Genomic DNA, 17,562 nt, shown 5'->3' on the forward strand with positions numbered 1-17,562 from the left:
ATATCACAGTGAGTCTAATTTTAGGCTTCTCCATGGCTTCATTGAACTTGTTTCCAGCTTGTTGCTGTGCTCCACAGAAGGGTATACTGTGCTGTAATGTGCTCAGAAGTGGAAGTAATTGTTGATGGCTGTTCTTCCATCTCTGTGGGGGGAAGGAAGCGTTGGGCTGGTGGAATGTCATTCAAGAGGTGAAAGGAGGTGGCTTCATCATCAGCAGTAGTCCCTCAGACAGATGGGAATATCGCACGCAGGCTGCTTGGAACAGATAGCTGTGCATGTTACTGGCCTTGCATCTCTGAGGCTTGCTGATGTTTATATACAAAGAAAAAGAAAACACTGGAAAACGGTTGTGGCTTGGTTTGTGGAACTGGAACAGTCAATCTAACTGCAGTTTGCCAGCTGTTTCCAGCAACCAAAGCACAATCGTATTGCAGTGTTAAGTTACATTGGCTAAAAATTCAAGACTCTAGTAACACCTCAGCATGCTAAGTTTGATAAAACGTGAGGGGGACAAATGGTGTGGGAAGTGGGCTTTGCAGTTGGAAGAAGCAGCTTTGAAATGTGTCTAACCGGTGTCAAGTAGAGCTTTCTGTAATTTTTCTTCTGAAGTCCAAAAAAGGTCCCTGAGAAGTGACCACTGAGCTTGTGTTGTAGCAAAGATAAATCATTTGTGTTGTGTTACTCTTAAAAGTCAAAACACCCTTTCTTGTCAAAAAGAGACCTTGGCACCAAATAATGGAGCCTAACTTTGTTTTACTAGAATGCTGTAGAAACTTAAATAGAGACTCTTTAAATAGCAGATTTTATTATAAAGATTCTCGGTGTGGTATTTTTGCTGTGGGGGGCACTACATGTTTTTATTAATATTTTTAATATATCTTATCACTTTTCTTTATACATGTTGATTGTAATTACAGTTGGTGGGGCAGGGAGCTTTCTTTATCTTAAGTTGTCAGGTTCTGTGTCAGCTTGGCTGTAATGATAAGTTACAAAGTGTTGAAGGAAAGTTTGTATAGTCTATAGGCATGTCATTCCCCATGCAAAACCATGACATGAGTAAAATGCTATTCTGTAATGCTACCATGTTACTGCTCCTTGCCCAGCTTTCCTCCACTCTTAACAGATTTCCTGCTTTTCCCTGGTCTTCAGGTGCCAGTACTGCAGTGTTCCTCATGTCCTAGCTGCCCTGCAGACCTGCTGCCTCCTCCCTAACACTTGTAGAAGGAAAAGGAAGCGGGAGGGGAGTGCTGTTCTACCAGTGACTAGGTAGGGCTTTATGCTTTCCTATTGCTCTGACAGTGGTCTTCAATGCCTCTGTCTAACCTTTGAGTTTGGGACACCAAATAACTGCAAATTGTACTGAACTGACAGTGTGGGAAATACTCCTCAGGAGCACAGAGGTAAATGTGTGCAGATAATGCCCTTATTTGCTAGCAACACTTGCCTTTCTTTCTTTATTTCAAATGAATTTGTCACTGTGATGTGCTATTGGCACGTCCTTGCCTTGTGAGCATTGTGCACCTGAAGAAGCAGAGCTCTTACTTGCAAAGAAAAATGCTTCTAGGTGTTTGAAAACTTGCTGTCAGTAACTGCACTTTTTTCTTGCTATCAATTAAAAATGAAGAAAAATGACACGTCACTTATACAGAAAGTGCTTCAGAAGCATTTGTAAATGTATTTCTAGAAAAGATCTCCCTTATTTCCAATGTTTTCAGCTTAAATCTGCAGTGACAGCAATGTGCGCTAAGTTTGGCACGGTTTGTCTCCACATAACCTCTGTAAAGCAGAGTAATGGTGTCTCAAATGAGAGGTATTTCTGCCGAGGCAAAACTCCAGAAATTTGGTTATTTGTAACGTTCCTTTTAAAAATATTTAACTAGCTTTTAAAGGAATTGTTGTCAGACCTTCATCGTATCGTACAATCATGTATATAGGGGTGGGAAAGGCCTATAAAAACCCCACGTGCCCCACCCGCCGAACTCGAGCTGTGACCGCACGGCCCGATGAGCGCCGCTGCCTCCCGGGGCACGCGCCTCGCGCTCAGTCTGGTGGCGCAGCTCAGCCTGACCGGCCGCTTTCGAGCAGCGCTGCTACACGTGTCCCGTCTAACGCAGCTTTTAATGCGGTTTGCGAGGCGGGCCCCGTCCCCGAGTAAAACGAAGCACTCCCGGCCGCCTTTCCTGTCGCTGCGCGCGGCGCCGAGCCGCGCTATGCCGGCCGGCCGCTCGGCGCGTGTTCCCCGTCGAGCCCGGGGCGCGGCGCGGCCCTTGTGAGCTCACCGCGCCGCCGGGGCGGCGGCCGCCCTCCGAGCCGGCGGCTGGCAGCGAGCGGCCTCTCTCGCTCCTCCCCTCCTGCCCCCGCCGCGGTCGCCGGCGGAGGGGCCGCCGGAGCTGACAGGGGAGCCCCGGGAGACGGGGCGGAGCGGCGGCTGCCGGGGGAGGAGAGACGGCCGCCCCGCCTCGGCGCCCCGCCGCTTTCCCCCGAGGGCCGCTCGCGGCGGCCGGCAGGGCATGTCCGCCGCGCAGGTGTCCGCCGCGCCCGCCGAGCGCCCGGCCTGGGGCGCCGAGGGCCGAGACGGGCCGGCGGAAGGGGCCCGGCGGAGAGAGCCCGGTTCGCCCGGCGGGAAGGAGGCCGCGGAGAGCGGCGGCCGGCGGGAGCCCGACCCCGACGAGCGGCGGCGGCCGGCGGCGGCCGAAGCTCCTCCGCCCAAAGAGAACCCGTGGACGAAGCGCAGAGCCGCGCGGGACGGCGCGGCCGACGGGCAGCCCGTGCCGCGGGAACCAGGTGCGGGGCGAGGCGGCGGGCCGGGCGGGCGGGGTGCTGGCCGGCGCCGTGCGTCGCTTTCGGTTCCGCGAAAACACCGCGTGTATCGGGGAGAGCGCGTCCCGTCCCATCCCTCCTACCCCGGCTCCGCTTTCCGCCGCGCTGCACGCGGCCGGCCCCGGGAGCTTCTACATACATGGGCACGGCGGCTCGGGGGAAGGCTGCGGCCGCTGCAGGCCCGGCACCGCGAGCGGAACGCTGAGCGGCCCGTGCGGTGCTGCTGACATGTAGGAGCGTTGCTGAATCCCCGCTGCTTTCCTGTAGGTCAGCTCTTTGTTTCTGTTTTGCTTTGGTTAGTTGTTTTGTTTTGTTTTTTTACCTATTTATAGAATTTCCTTGTTCGGTTTGCTTCTGAGTTTTGCTTTTCAGAAGGTTGGGCTTGCAAAGGCCTTAGTGTTAACAGCTGTAGTGCTGACGGTTCGGGCTGCTTCCGTGGGAAGAGATGGAGACCAAGATGGGCAGTTTGGTGCAATTTGCTGGCCTTTAATTACCGCAAATATAAAGTAAAGCTGTGTGAGAGCTCTATAGGGACTGGGGACTGCAGACCTGGCTGAAATTGCCCGGCGTTAGCCTTGGGCCCCTGTGGAGTTCCTCGAAGTCAGCACTTCTTGGAGTGCTGCTGTCAGCCTGAAGCAGCTGCCAGCCTCACATACTTAGCTCGGCGTGTGCTCTGGCCTGTGCTCCTGAGGGCTCCTGACAGCCCCACTTGTGTTCTCATGGTCACTTTTATCCTGGAATTAATTGTGTGCCTCCCTCACAAAGAGAAATGTGTCCCTGGACAGTTCCAAGCAGATATATCGTGTAGGCAGAGAGAAATGCTTTCCAGACCACAGAACTTTTATTTAGCTGTAGATGAAACCTTTTGGCAGCACGTGTGCCCATCAGTACCGTGGGGCCATGCTGTCTGTGTGTACTGACGCACTCGTAAATGCCGACTTAGCATTGCTCCTGCAGCCCAGCACTGTGCCGCAGCTGAAGTCCTGCCCGTACATGACAGGGAGCTCGTCACCTGCCCGAGCTGCTGGGGCAGTCCCAATAATAGTACAGCGGTGCAGTACTGCCTCGTGGGCCTGGTTGGGCCTGTGCTGGAAATGCTGCTCTTTGCTGAGGTTTTGTTTCCCACTTAAGGTAAAACACAAAAATAGTTGTTGGGGGAAGAGAGAATGGAGGTGTGGAGTTCATGCACCACGTACGTTACGTGCTTAGTTTGATTATTTCAGAGAGCTTTAAACTTTTTCATCTGTGCAGAAGTTATTATTTATGAAATTACCACCTAACTGAGCTGTTGCACTGGGGTATCTTTTTCAGTGGCAGAATTCAGCAAATAGAGGAGTTGCTGGTGGCAGTGGTACCAGTAACAGGCACGTGAGGAGGGGTGTGCTGCGGTGTGGCTGCCACGGGTAGCTTTTGGGTGAGCTTTGGAGTGGCTGATCCATCAGGGCTTGACTGTGTGCCCCAGTCTGCAGGTGATGTGTTCTGAAGCAGTGAACTGGCAGCAGCGTCACTTGCACTAGGCCCTTATAAATGTGGTAGTATGGAAATTACACATGTGAAATATTAAGTAGGTGAGCAGAAGCACTGCTGGGATGGAATGTAAAACCGTCCATACAGGGGATAATAAAACGGAAAAGAATCTCACATCAAAGTAGCAGCTGAAGCCTGTTTAACTCGTTGATCTTGGCCTGATTTGTTGAAAGTTTCCTGACACATGCATGTACAGCGGCGTGCTCAGTGATAGTTACACGCCGAGAAGGCTGCTTTCAGGCAGTCATGCATTGTGGTGTTACTCATCTGTACCACAGGCAGAACTAACTCCTCCTTTTGAAGGCAACTGCTAAATCACTGGACAGACAATAGAAGGAAAAAGTAATGGAAAAAGCTTATAAGTCTTTCCCGGTGAAAGAATTTTCTACAAGCATTGTTACCTTTTAATTTTGGGTGTCGGATATGTCAGTAGGTTTTAATAACATGGTGGTAAACCAAACACCTCATATGAACGTACTTCATGTTTTTATGGTGTGTTTGTTGCTATAGTTGGGTGTTCTGGAGTAAGCTTTTTATTAAACTTCTAAGTAGAACAATTTCAGAATGATATAACTGCTGCTGTTAATCTGCAGTTAATTCATGGAGAAAGATGGGTAGCAATATGGAATTGCCAATGAAGTTCATGGGTTCCTATCTAACCCTAGGATCCATGGCACAGGCAGGCAGCTTTGGCAGGGGCTGACCATGGTTAAAGGCAGTTCTTGCAGCACACACGTTCCTCCCTGCTTCTCCTGTACTGCTGAGCTTTCACTGCGTCTTCATTTCTTCAAGTTGAAACTCGGTAATTAAGAGAGGAACGCTGCAAGGAGGAAGTGCCGTGTAATCATGTTGATAACCATTTTTTACCAGGTAACAAGATAAGTTTTGTTTTAAATGGAGCCAAGGAGATGTGTCGCTACTGAGGCCGTGTAGCAACCCAGCATTATTCCTGTTTTCCTTGTCTTTACTTTGAATTTTGTTTTATTTTAGCCTGCTCTTGGAGCCAGGCTCTCCCAAAAGAGATTAGTTTACCCTTTCTCCGCTTAAATAATTCCCAGCATGGAGTTGTTGAACTGATTTTATTCAGAAGTTTTCCCTCCTCTTTGATGAAATACTGCCTTTTTTTTATAAGCTTTTAAAGGGGAACCCAACCAAGAAGTTCTGTGGTCTGTATAGCTGATCCTGGACTCTAACGAGTCATTAGGTAATTGCTCAAGAAAAGTCCATGAAATTTATGGAAGTATTCTTTAAAGCAAAGTATCTGTGGTGAGTTTGCTTCCTAGTGTTCTTTGATATTGTAGTTAATCTAAGTAACTGCATGCTTCAGTCTTTAATATTTTGCTCAGTTTGTCATTCTTCATTGATTTCTGCACATTGAGGACTGCCTTCATCTGGTTGATGTTTCAGTAGCAGAAACTGATTCACATGTGCTATTGATTAGCTATGGTCTGTTAATAAGTAGGTGTTGCAGGTACAGCTTAGTAAAGATGTGCTGTGTTATTAAGGATAACAGACTTTACAGTTTTGATGAATAAATGGGAAAATGATCTGACTATCAAGTGCTTTGATGTATCTCGTGCAAATGCTGTCATTATTTCTCATTAATTCACTGTGAGTTTGAGTAGCAGCTTTTTTATTTTAAGAATTATCAAGAGATACAACATCAGCAATTATCCTACCCTGCAGGGTGTAAAAGCATTCTCAAATCTGCTGTTTGTGTTTTCCAGGCCTATGACAGTGCATAGAACACAACATACATCTGTTTGCATGGTACGGTATTTTTGGTTACTAAACTGGAGACTGCTGAGAGAAATGCATCCTGCTGCCCAGAGCTCCATGCAGACCTGGCTGTGCTCTGGCACGTGCTCCTGCTTCAGCATGAGAGCTTTTGTAGAAACTGAGCCACAGGTTGCAGCTTTCTATGAAGCAGCTAAGAACCAAATAATAGTAGAAATGAAGCAGAGGTTAAGAAAGAAGTGTAACGATTAACACATCATATGTCGGGGACTTTTTTTCCTTTTGATTGTTCAGAACTTGTTACACTGAAAAGCTGATTCTGACTATAAGCACATGGAAGGATGCTGGTGGCATAATGCAGTGCCTTGGTTTGTTCAAGTAGTGTGAGAAAGTTGGTCCAACTAATGCTGTTTTGCTATAAAGTGCTTGAACTGCTGTAGGAAAGGATGTTAACATAGATGACTGCTTTTTAATTTCCAAGAATCTTGGATCATAAATCCATGCTTTAAATTGAAACTAGCATATGTTCCAAGGAATTATTTTGTCACGTTTGCAAGACCTATACATTTGTTTGTTAAAATAAATAAAAGGTTTATAAAATAAATAGGCTAAAATAAATCTAATTTGCTTTTAGTTGGTGATACTTTGGTGATGCATCTTTATGCGTAAACTTTGCTCCTCTACCTCTGCCCAGCATCTGGTTTCACCTTTTCTTTGCTGCTGCTTGAGGATTGCTGCTGATTTGGCAGTTTGTCTTTTGTTTTTTGCTAACTGCTGTCTCATACCTTGAAATACTGCACTTGACACGTTGGCACATCCATATCTTTCTGCAGAAGATACCTTGAGTTAGGATGTGATGTATAAGAAGACTTGAATGAACCATTTTTAAAATGACTTTGAAAGGTTATTTCAGTTTTCATGCGGATGGAACTGGCGTTCACTGATTGAATTCTGATTGTTAGCAATTAAAGTTGCTCATCCTTGATTGATTTTTCTTTCAGCCCACTCCTTCAAAGTTCAGCTAAAACCCCCCAGGTAAAGTAATTGCAGACAGTTGTGTATTTTCAGGGGCTGCTGGCTTCTGTTGTGGCCGTAAACTGAAGATACCGTTTCTGGTATTCAGCACTGTTACGTGACTCTAAAACCAAAGGCTGGGTTAACATTCAGCATGGAACTCTTATCTAAATGTATGGTAGAGTGAGCTTTGTCTGCGTGGAGAATATGACAGACTTGATTGAGGTAAAAATTTCAAGGGAGCCCATGTTTTGTTCTTTCACTCTCATCCTCCTTCCCCCACCCCTTATCTTCTCTTTCATGCTTCACGCCAAAATCCAGCTCAGAAATGATAAGCTGGCTGGGCAGGAGACGTCAGTTACATCTGGGTCTGAAAGAGACCCTGGAAACCTGGAGGAGCTCTTGCCAGTGAGCTCAAGCATGCTCCCCAGCCTTTCTGCTCAGAATGGGCACCATCAGCTAGGCAATGTTGTTGCCTGATGTTAATTTTCTTTTCACTTAGTGTGCAAATGTGTCTTTTAAGTCTTAGATTACTAAATGTTAGATTTATAAACAGATAAGAAAGGTTACCGACAAAACAAGTTGTGTCTCATTTTGCTTGATTCAGGTGGCCTCTGTTGCTGCCTTGAATAATGTCCTATGACTAAGGTACTGCGGTGAAGCTGAGTTGGCTTTTTTTCTGTGTAATTCCTTGCTTTACCAAGGATGCACTGAGAGAAGTTGTGACAGAGCAGTCCTTGGGTAGCAATTTAAGTACAAGTGCTGTGAGGTGAAAAAGGTCTTTGGTAAGGTAACCGAACAGCTAAAAGGAGAGCTCTGTTCAGAGAGCAAACACTATGGCTGGTCAGTTTGCTGTGGCGGGCAATTGGCAGCTTTGTTGTTGGCACAAATTAGCTTGTTGCTCCATGACTACCACCTTTTTTTTTGCCTTATTTCATAGAGGGTAGCAGTTTACTATTGAATGGTAAGTAAAAATTAGGATCATACATTCTTTGTGTGCGCTGGGCATAAGGGTGGGGTTCCCAGGGTGAAGCTGCAATGAGGAAGATTAGCGAAGTCAGTGGATGCCAGAGAGATAAGGGCTAAGGAGATGATGTTATCCTCAAGGAACTAACAACCCCCTAGTGATTTCAGCCATGCTCAATGGTTTCAGCTCGGCTTTCAGTAAAAGGCTGAAAAAAACTTTTCCATTGAAGGTTGTAGCTGCTTCTCTATGGGAAAGAAGCAGCAATGAGAGTGAAACTAAGGCAACTGGAAGAATGTAATTAAAAAAAAGGCATATTGAGAACAGAATGAAGGTAGGAGAAACTAAAATGCGATTTTATCTGTCTGGATCTACTCTCTCAAGAGAAGTTATCTAGTAATAATTCTGTTGCTATTGAGTTGTTTTTTTTTTTTCCCCTTGAATACTCAACAAAAAAAGAGCACAATTAAATGGGAGGAAAATGAGAAAATTGCGTTCATGTACAGAATGGAAATGGCATATATATTAAAAGGCGTAATGACTTCACATGGGCACTGTTGCTCAGGAGGAGTATTGTTATTATGAAGGTTAGGTCTTAGGATGGTTCTGAAAATGTCTGACTATCAGCTTTCTGGCAGCTGGTTACATTATCATAAACAGGTTTTGTAACTTGTGGAATCTGAACATAAAAATGTATCAACTTTACATTTATTTTGTCTTTGCACCTTTCATTTTATTTTTTCTTCTGTTGCTCTGATTTGTTTCTGAGCAGTATGGCTCACTTCTTTAGCAGTTGTGTGATTGCTTATGAATTGAAATTACTAGGAATTTGCCCATGTGTAACAGCTTTTTTTTCATGCTCACATAATGGTAAATTTCTTAAATGAATCGTGTGCTTTAGTATAGCTTCTAGTATTTGGGTATTTGTTTGTTTGGGGTCTCATTTTTGCTGATACCTGAATTAAAATACCAATGCTTAGAGAGTCTTGGCATTGTAGCTCATCAAATGCTTACATACTGTTATGTAATATTCTGTTCACCTGTTTTTTTTTGAGGCTATTTACACTTGTTGTGAGTTGAATTTTTTGATGTCATATGCTATTAGTTATCTTGTGGTAATACTCTTCTAGTAATTATGTTTATGAATGTGCATTGGCTTCAATACCGAGGCCACTAAAAAAACATTGGTGTAATATGCTAGATAGCAGAGAAATTGTTAAAGCATACCTTATGCTTCTTAAGCACAACTTGTTACAACGCTTGAAAGTATTTTTTGCTGTTGTTCTTTTTCAGAACTAGAGAATTCCACTAAACATGTAAAAGCAGCGAAAGCCAGGACGAGGAAATGCAGCAAGGTTTGTATTTGCCAGAAGAACATTTAGCTTGGAGTTAGTGGGCTGCTTGAATTAGAAGTCCCAGTTAATGTAACCTGCTTATCTAAACTGGCATTTAGCGCTGCTGATAATACAGTTGAAAAATGAAATGATTTCAAGGAAATATTTCTGATTGTAAATATTCACAGTAGCAAACAGCTGCTGCTATTAAAAAAGAAAAAAAGAAGATATTTTGAAGTTAAGAACAGAAACTTCTACTTCGTCTTCTTATACTTTGACAATGCTTAATTTTGAAGACAGAAAGGTTTTAAAAAAAAAAAAGACAAGAAAATTGAAATTAGAAAACTAAAGTGGTGTGTATACAAGGGGGTTTGAACAAGTCACAAGATTATATAAAATGGGAAGGGGCCTATAATGAAACAATGTAATTTGAGGACATGGGATGATAGGTTGTTTTGGAAATGCTATTTCTGTATTATGTTAATAATGAGTGTACTTTATTTTTTGTTGTAAAATGACTATGACAGGAGAGACGTTGAATCTTCTTACTGAGCAGTTAAATTTCTAACATTTTGTGCAGCCACGCCTTCTTAGATTGAGTAAAACCAGTGCTCAAAGGTCTTCCAAATGCTAAAAGGTGTTTAAAGAGGAAGATACCTTTAAAGCAAGTAGGGAGTCATCTGTAAGAAAACAATTAGCCTTGAACGTTGTTCTTTGTGTACTTGAGACTCATTAGTCTGTTCTAACAATAGAACATAAAGAATTTTGCTTGCTTATCATCTTTATTTGGCCATGTCCACTTACATGTTACATGTGAGGACATTCTTTAGACAGTTGCTATCACACGGTAGGTAAGATGTGTTGTACCTCGTTTGGGATGTAATTGCAAAGATTGATTACTTCTGCTGTCGATCTATTCTGTTTAAAAAAGCTGCTTATTTATTTTGTTTTGTATTTCCCAGCTTTTAAGAATTGCTAATTCTAACAGCATTGTTCAAATGGGGATAGTCTTGTCATCAAAGTCAGGACAGTCATCTTCCATGTTTTAAAAGGGGCTAGATCTAGGAAGTAGCACAAACTCTGACTGTCTTTGCAGGCTGGTGATTTTGTTGATATCGGAGACTGGCCAACACCAAGTGAAACAGCAAACAATGAAGTAAGTATTTATTGTTACCTGCAATACTATTTTATTAAGAATCACGTGGCCTTCTGTGATTAATGTGGTTGCCATATTCTAGAGTTTGTATATAATAATAATACTACTATATCTATCTATCTATCTATAAAAAATAATTCCAAATGCTGGTCTGTGCTTAACTGTCTGTCCTAATAAAACAATGTCTGAACCTTTCACAAGCATGCACACATGCACTCATTCCACCTTTGCCTGTGTGAACATGCAGAGTAAAAAAGTGCTGTATTCAATCTACTATGTATTTCTTTTATTTCCTTTTTCTGTTCTTTGAGAGGTTTATAAAGAGCCACAGACCTGTAACTTTTGGGACTGTGAGCATGCTGCACTCTCTCATCCTCGAATTGTTCTATGCATAGGTGTCCTGGGAATTACCAGAGAAGTGGGGATAGAGAAAGGATTTATTTTCCTATTGCCAATGTCATCCAATTCTTTATTTTACAATATCTCAAGTGATACGTGCATATCTCAGACCTCTTGTGTTAAGTTATTTAAAGCAACAAAGCGTAGACAATTCCTGTATATCCGGTGCTGTTTCACTCTGTGCTTTAGTCCTAGCAGAGCATCTCTGATTTTTCTGCTTTTTCATGGTGAGGAAAACCAGAAGATTTGGGTTCAGCACTGTGTGTTGTATAATTGAAAACATGCAAATAGAAGCTGAAAAAGAGCATATTAAGGTAGTTCAGTATGAGTCGTTTGTCCTGTAGGCTCAGATTCTAGCACCTTCTCTTTCCCCTAATTAAGTCCTCGGGTTTCTCACCAGGCCTTTCATGTTGCAGGTCAAACTTCTAGATGTCTGTACATTTGACATAGCACTATGTTTTCTTCTAGGTATTTGCCTCTTCAAATAGCTTTTTATACAGAGAATATTTTTTCTGTTTCTAGAAGAATCTTTAAAACCTGAACAGACTACATGCAGATAAATTGCTGGTTATTCAGTTACTGAAATAGCATCTGAAATATTTTAGTGTAGACATACATGCCACTAAGGTACAGGATTTATATAAGATCCTTGATTTAACTTCTCTTTAGTATTGATAATTTCTGTCACTAGCATTCCTGCCAGTTGTTGAGATGCTGCTGCTCCAATTCTGTTCAGGGGAACAGTGGTGATATATTTAACGATACCACGAGAGACACTTGTTGATAGACTCGCCCTCTAAGACTGCTAATTTACTGGGTAACATTAGAAGTGTGTAACTTTGCTGGGCATCAAACTCCTGCTTGATTATTCATAAAACTATAAACAGTTTCATCTGTGCATTTCATACCTTTGATGCAAAATGCACATCCTCTTCATTTGGCACAGTCTAATGACTCAAAAATGCCATTCCTGAAGATTATGCTTTCAATTTCACTATGGAATGCTTCTTATTTGTAATTTTTCAGATACACCTCTTGTAATATATGAGATGTAGGAGGCTGCTGTGGTGCAGAGAAGTTCTATGACAATGCCTACAAAAATAAATTTCATACCATAAGTGTTCTGATTCTCAGAAAAGGAGAGAGTCTCCCGAGCTTAGTTCCACCAGTTTGAATAGCATTCAAAGAACAACATTTTATATATTTTAATAATATTTTCAAATGCTAATGCTGATCTATAGTTAAGTCTAGAATATGCTTATTTTACCAGCTCCTTTTCTTTGGGGGGTGTCTGGAAAACATACACCCTTATCTTCTGTATTCTGTAGGGGCACAGTGCTTTAACATCTGCTGGTTGTGTGAAAGTTAGTGTGATTGATGATTTCTGTACAGTACTAATCAGAGTGGCTGAGACAAAAACAAAAATGTCTGATGTTTTCTGAAGTAGTCTCTTTCAGGAGTATTTTTTTTTTTTTTTTTAAGATTTTTTGCTTTCCCAAATGGTCTAGATTGTATTGCATGAATGTTAATTAAACTTCTGTTGGCTTCAATATGTGAGAATTTAATCACAGAAATTCAAGTAGTGTCTGTTATACCAAACAATCAGTTTGTATTTTATCCCAGTTGATTTGTTTAGGAGAAGGTTTTTTATTCAAAGTAATTATGGGGATAGTACTGCAGTATCTACTGTATGCATTCCAGCAAGTTCAAAGCAGTCTCCACAAGATAGGAGAACTTGTTTGGCAAAAATAATTGTAAGGTTTAATCTTGTGTGAAGATATTATATCCACTCCAAATGACGTTTTCCACTATTTAGTGAAATCCTGTTTGTTTTATGTTCTTTGAAACTTGCTGTTCTACAGGTTTCCAAGAAATGATGATTTGCAGGATGTTGGCACTACTAAAATGCAAACAGTTCTAAGTAAATGCTATATTCTAATTTTGGGGGAGGAGGGGAGGAGTGTAAATCTAATCATACAGCTCCACATCTGTTTTTGGCTCATATTCTGGTTTAATGAAACAAATTTGACAGAGTTAAGAGCTGTGGCTCCTTATAGTTTACGTGGACAGCTGAGGTTGGTAAATCAAAAAATCACATGCTGCTGTGCATTCACAGTTCTGTGAATACAGCTTTAAAAGTCAATCAGTCTTAACAGTAGATACCAGTAAGTACATAGTGTTTCTTTTTTTCCTATCGTATGCAATTCAGTTTTGAGGTATTGAAGCATGATTGTTGTACATTCTGTAGCTTTGCATCTTCATGTTAAAAACCAAACCAGACCCTGTTCCTTTTAAAGTATTGTCTTCATAGTCTTGCTAGACTAGCAGAAAGAAAGACTTCACAAAGCAACACAGTTGTTAAAACTCACCATCCTGAAGATTTCAGGAACAACTAATAGTAAAAGAATTTTAATAGTTGAAAGAAATTTATCTTTTGCTATCACCAATTGTGCTGTCAAAAATAATTACCAGTATCTTTTTCAGTGCAAGTCTCTAAGTCACAGTAAGAAGCCAACAAATAGAAAAGAAAAGGAGGAGAAATTTGATCAAAAAGGCAATAATGGAACCAAGGACAACCTGGAGGCTAACCCAAATGGTCCAGGAGATACCATTAGTGAAGATGAAGGTCAAACTAACAACCAAAGGAAAAAAGGTTTGTCTGGGTGTAATCTAAGTGTAATGCAGTAATTAATCGTTGATACATTTATGTTAATTCCAGTTGAATGACGTGATGGAACATTTTGTTTTGCATTTTTTAGGTAATAAGGATACATTGTGTTGGGAAGATTAAAACTGGAGTCCTTTCTCATATTTTGGAGTGTCCTATTTAGTCAAACAGAAATTCTGGAGAAAAAACAATTCATGTCCTCCTGATGGTTATATGCAGCTCTGATGTAAAATCACTGGAAAATTATGGTTTCATTTGATTATCATCTTTCATATTTTTATTCATTGAATAGTTAGAACTATGGTCATTTAATTTCATACACATACGTGCATGCATAGCATTATAGGTGTTATCATTTTAATTTTCATATTTTGCTACTAGCTTAAACCTTGAAATATCGCTTGAGAACTGAACCAGGTTGGTTGTTTCCTCTTGATCCATTCTATTACATTAAAAATAGGAAGCAATCATCTGTTTTTCTTAGTCAATAAACTTGAGTGAAACGAAGACAGAACTGAGGTAGCTTTATAATACTGCTGCCATAAACTGCTTTATTTCTTGATTACTTGCTGATAGTTCTTCAGAAAGGTCTTCCTAAAGACCTTTGTTGTTTAGATTTGTTAATCCTGTTTTGTGTATGTTAAAAAATAAAATCCTGTAGTGCTTTTAATTTTTTTAATCTAAGTGAAAGTACAAAGCAAAGCATACCACAGAAACCAACTTAGTTTTCTTTTTTCCTTCAATGTGGATTATGAGTGTTATGTGTCACAAAGTTCACAATATCAATCAAGCTTAGAACAGTGAATATTATCACTAAGTAAATGGCCAGTAGATGTTCAGGCCAGCCTTCAGCAAGGTACAGCTTTGCTTACTGTTTTTGATGCACAGAAATGAATTTAATCTGAATGTCTTGATGTAAAACTGCTATACCACAGCAGAATTCTCAGGAAGTTTTGTATGGTTAGTGATTATAATCTGTATTTCAGTAGTTAACCTGACATGCTATTTTTTACATAATGTTTCATGTGCAAATTGTGAAATTATTTAATAATGAATTTAGTGTATGTATTTAACTGTATATTTATGGAGCATGCATACGTCTAAATTTAGTTCTTATAAGGTTACCATTCATTTTGAGAAGTTCTTGCTTACTGCATCTGTTGTTGTTCAATCTTTTATTATATCTTAAAAATACAATTAGTATTTAACCTGCTTCTCCTAGTTTTTTCACATGGGAATTTACTGTTATTTACAATTTTAAAAGCGGTGTTAAATAGAATCTTAAATCGGATTTGAAACTTCAAGCAATATTATAATTAAGAGAAAGCTGTTAACTTCTTAAGGTAACAAGCAAAAATGGGTTCCACTTCACTTGGATGATGTAAGGTCAGATAGTCAAGAAAGATCAAGCTCTCGAAGTAGCTCAAGATGTCAGCTGGAAACAAACAAGTTAATACTTCATAACAACAGACGGAATGAGACAAGAAGTAAGTAGTTTTCGATCTCTTTGTGTCTTCCTGTTTGTCGCAAATGAAGTGTGACTTTAAACTTGTTGGCTGTTAGCGTAAGTCCAATCAAACTGAACCAGACACATTGGAAGTGCTACGCTGCTCTTCTTTTTTTTCTCTGATGGGTGAAACCATAAGAGTAGGCATTAGTTTGGCAGCTGATGTTGAAATTTGACTTTGCCAATACTAAAATCCAAACCAAAACAAAAAAATAGTGTTAATGTTTGCCAATAATTCATAAAAATAAATGAATTGTCCCATAGTGTAACATTCAAGTTTTAAACTGGAAAGTCTTCTTTAAAACGTTATATTATATTATTATTTTTTAATTCTTCACATATTCATCAGAATTGTAACATCTCAGTCAATGACTCTTCTGAGTAAAAGAGCTTGGTAACAGTCTATTTTTACAGTCTGTGCTGGTTCAGAGCCATGTGTTCTCCTGATGGCTAACGAGTATGTCTTGGACCACAGTTTCACGGTGCAGAAAGTCTGATAATGTTCTTGTAATGAGTTGCTCTGTCCTGCTCTACTCCTGTTCCCGCAGTTTGTTGCGGCCAGAGCAGCTGCTTGCGGGACCACGCTTTGAATTCTGCATTGGCAATTCTTCTGGTACTGTTCTCTTTTAAGTTCACTTCCCTAGTATGTTTCTCAGCATGGCCATGCAAAAAGCTGTACTAGCACAACAGAGGGTACAGTGCACCGTAGCTGGTACTGCCTTTGGTCCTCAGGTGTTCTAAATACAGCTTGTCAGAAAGTAGAGACCTCAGGCTAACTCTAACTCTATGGTTTGTACATTTGCATTTAAGTTTCAGATTTGTGATATGCATTAATAATTCAAGTGTTTGCTCCCTATAATAATAAGTGCTGGACATCACTGAGATGAGTTCTGTTTTTGGAGTCATTTTAGAAACACTGATAAAAGGGTTTTATCTGGATGTCTGAGGAACAGAAGTGGGCAGGAGAAGGATTCTTACTAGTGCTTCACTTTACTCCAGTTTCATCAGGAGCCCCATGGTCAAACAACCACAAACTTCTAGTGTAAACTTGACATCAAGGCTATGGTCGTTTAAGATGAATTTCAGGGTGAGAAAGCATAAAACCTCTTCTGTTCTTTAGAAATATTGATTATTTAAATTCAAACAAACAAACCGAACCTGTGTCAGGCTTAAATAGAACAGTTACTCTTGAACGTGTTATTTGTAGGGCTTTTGCATGTGTCTAACGAGTTGTGTGTACACTCAGTGCAAAAATGAAACTGGCTAGGGGAAATACTTGAACCAAAGCCACATTTGGAATCTCTAAGAGGTTCAGATTCCCATAGAGAAAGACATATATTGATTAGGACATTTGTAAATTTAAGTTATTATTTTACAGAAGATAAAATACAGAAACTTGAATGTACAGGCATACAGATTTTGTTGCAGGGTTTCTTAAAGATAATTGCTAGTAAAGCGGGATTTCTAATAGGAGCCATGGCTTTAGTCAGCCCTATGTTGAAGTTAGCAGACCTCAGTGACATCACATGTGGTTTGTACAGCCAGCCATTCTTCTGACAAAGGAGTTTCCTGGAATATGGGGATAATTTACGGAGCTTAGATTTACCTGTGTTATCAAAAAGGGATTCTTAAGTTAACAGCTCCATTTAGGGGAAGATCAGTAGAGAATAAAATATTGCTGTTTAAAAGGCTGTGTCAGGGGAGTGGTAAATGGCTGCTTCTGAGAACAAAAGGGAGGTTCCAGAGAGCCTTGGAAATCCTCCCCAGAGCAGAATTATCAAGAGTTAGCAGCCCTGTGTAGCTTTCTGTAACTACTGGGAGTTGTCCACAGAAGAGGAGAGTATTACCATGCCTCGAAGGAGAATGGCATGATGATGCATTCCTATCCTAGACTTATTGCATATATTGTGATCCCTGAGTTGGCATGAGCATCCAGTTGCTTCGGAAGCATTTGAGATTGACTGCCAGTCAGCTCATTTACTCCTTATTGCTAGCAGTTCCTACCCACTCACGCTTAGGCACTGCTCCACAAACCTTTCTTCAGCAGTTTCATTTCCTTCAACGTTTTAGAGTATTCAAAAAATAGAGAGTACTTTTCTGTGCTGTTTTTTAAGGTTAATATCTAGGAATTAATCAGAGACTAATGAATTGCTCTGTGATGTTTAATTATGATTGTATGATACTTTTTTTTTTTTCTTTTAAAGATTGGCATCGTGATAGAGAAAAGAGAGATGATCACGATGAAGTGTGCAGTGTGAGAAGTGAGGGTGGCAGTGTTCGAGAATTCTCCAGAGGCAGAGGAAGAGGTAGAGGCAAAGGAAGAGGACGAAGCAGAGGAAACCCTAGAAGTATGCAAAGAAATAGATGAGTGGCATCTGTTTTTTAAACTATATTTATAATGTTGATGTTTTCATATGAAGTTAGGGTAATCTCAAG

At 40.9% G+C, this 17,562-nt stretch overlaps 1 protein-coding gene across 5 annotated transcripts in view; it reads left to right on the forward strand.

The window, feature by feature from the left end:
- Positions 1–2,265: 2,265 nt before the first annotated feature.
- LARP1B (La ribonucleoprotein 1B) overlaps positions 2,266–17,562 on the forward strand; it is a 33,313-nt gene continuing 18,016 nt past the window's right edge. Inside the window, exons 1-6 of one of the 5 annotated variants that reach the window (XM_085221829.1) lie at positions 2,266–2,784; positions 9,356–9,417; positions 10,493–10,552; positions 13,424–13,604; positions 14,963–15,106; positions 17,331–17,474. In XM_085221829.1, the coding sequence (XP_085077955.1) occupies positions 2,511–2,784; positions 9,356–9,417; positions 10,493–10,552; positions 13,424–13,604; positions 14,963–15,106; positions 17,331–17,474 (865 nt within the window). In that variant the 5' untranslated portion in view covers positions 2,266–2,510. The remainder of the gene's footprint in view (positions 2,785–9,355; positions 9,418–10,492; positions 10,553–13,423; positions 13,605–14,962; positions 15,107–17,330; positions 17,475–17,562) is intronic. The other 4 variants (XM_085221828.1, XM_085221826.1, XM_085221831.1 and 1 more) reach the window with 4 other exon arrangements.

The sequence above is a fragment of the Meleagris gallopavo genome, chromosome 4 (assembly GCF_905368555.1).
Source record: "Meleagris gallopavo chromosome 4, MGAL_WU_HG_1.1, whole genome shotgun sequence".
Classification (NCBI taxonomy): domain Eukaryota; kingdom Metazoa; phylum Chordata; class Aves; order Galliformes; family Phasianidae; genus Meleagris; species Meleagris gallopavo.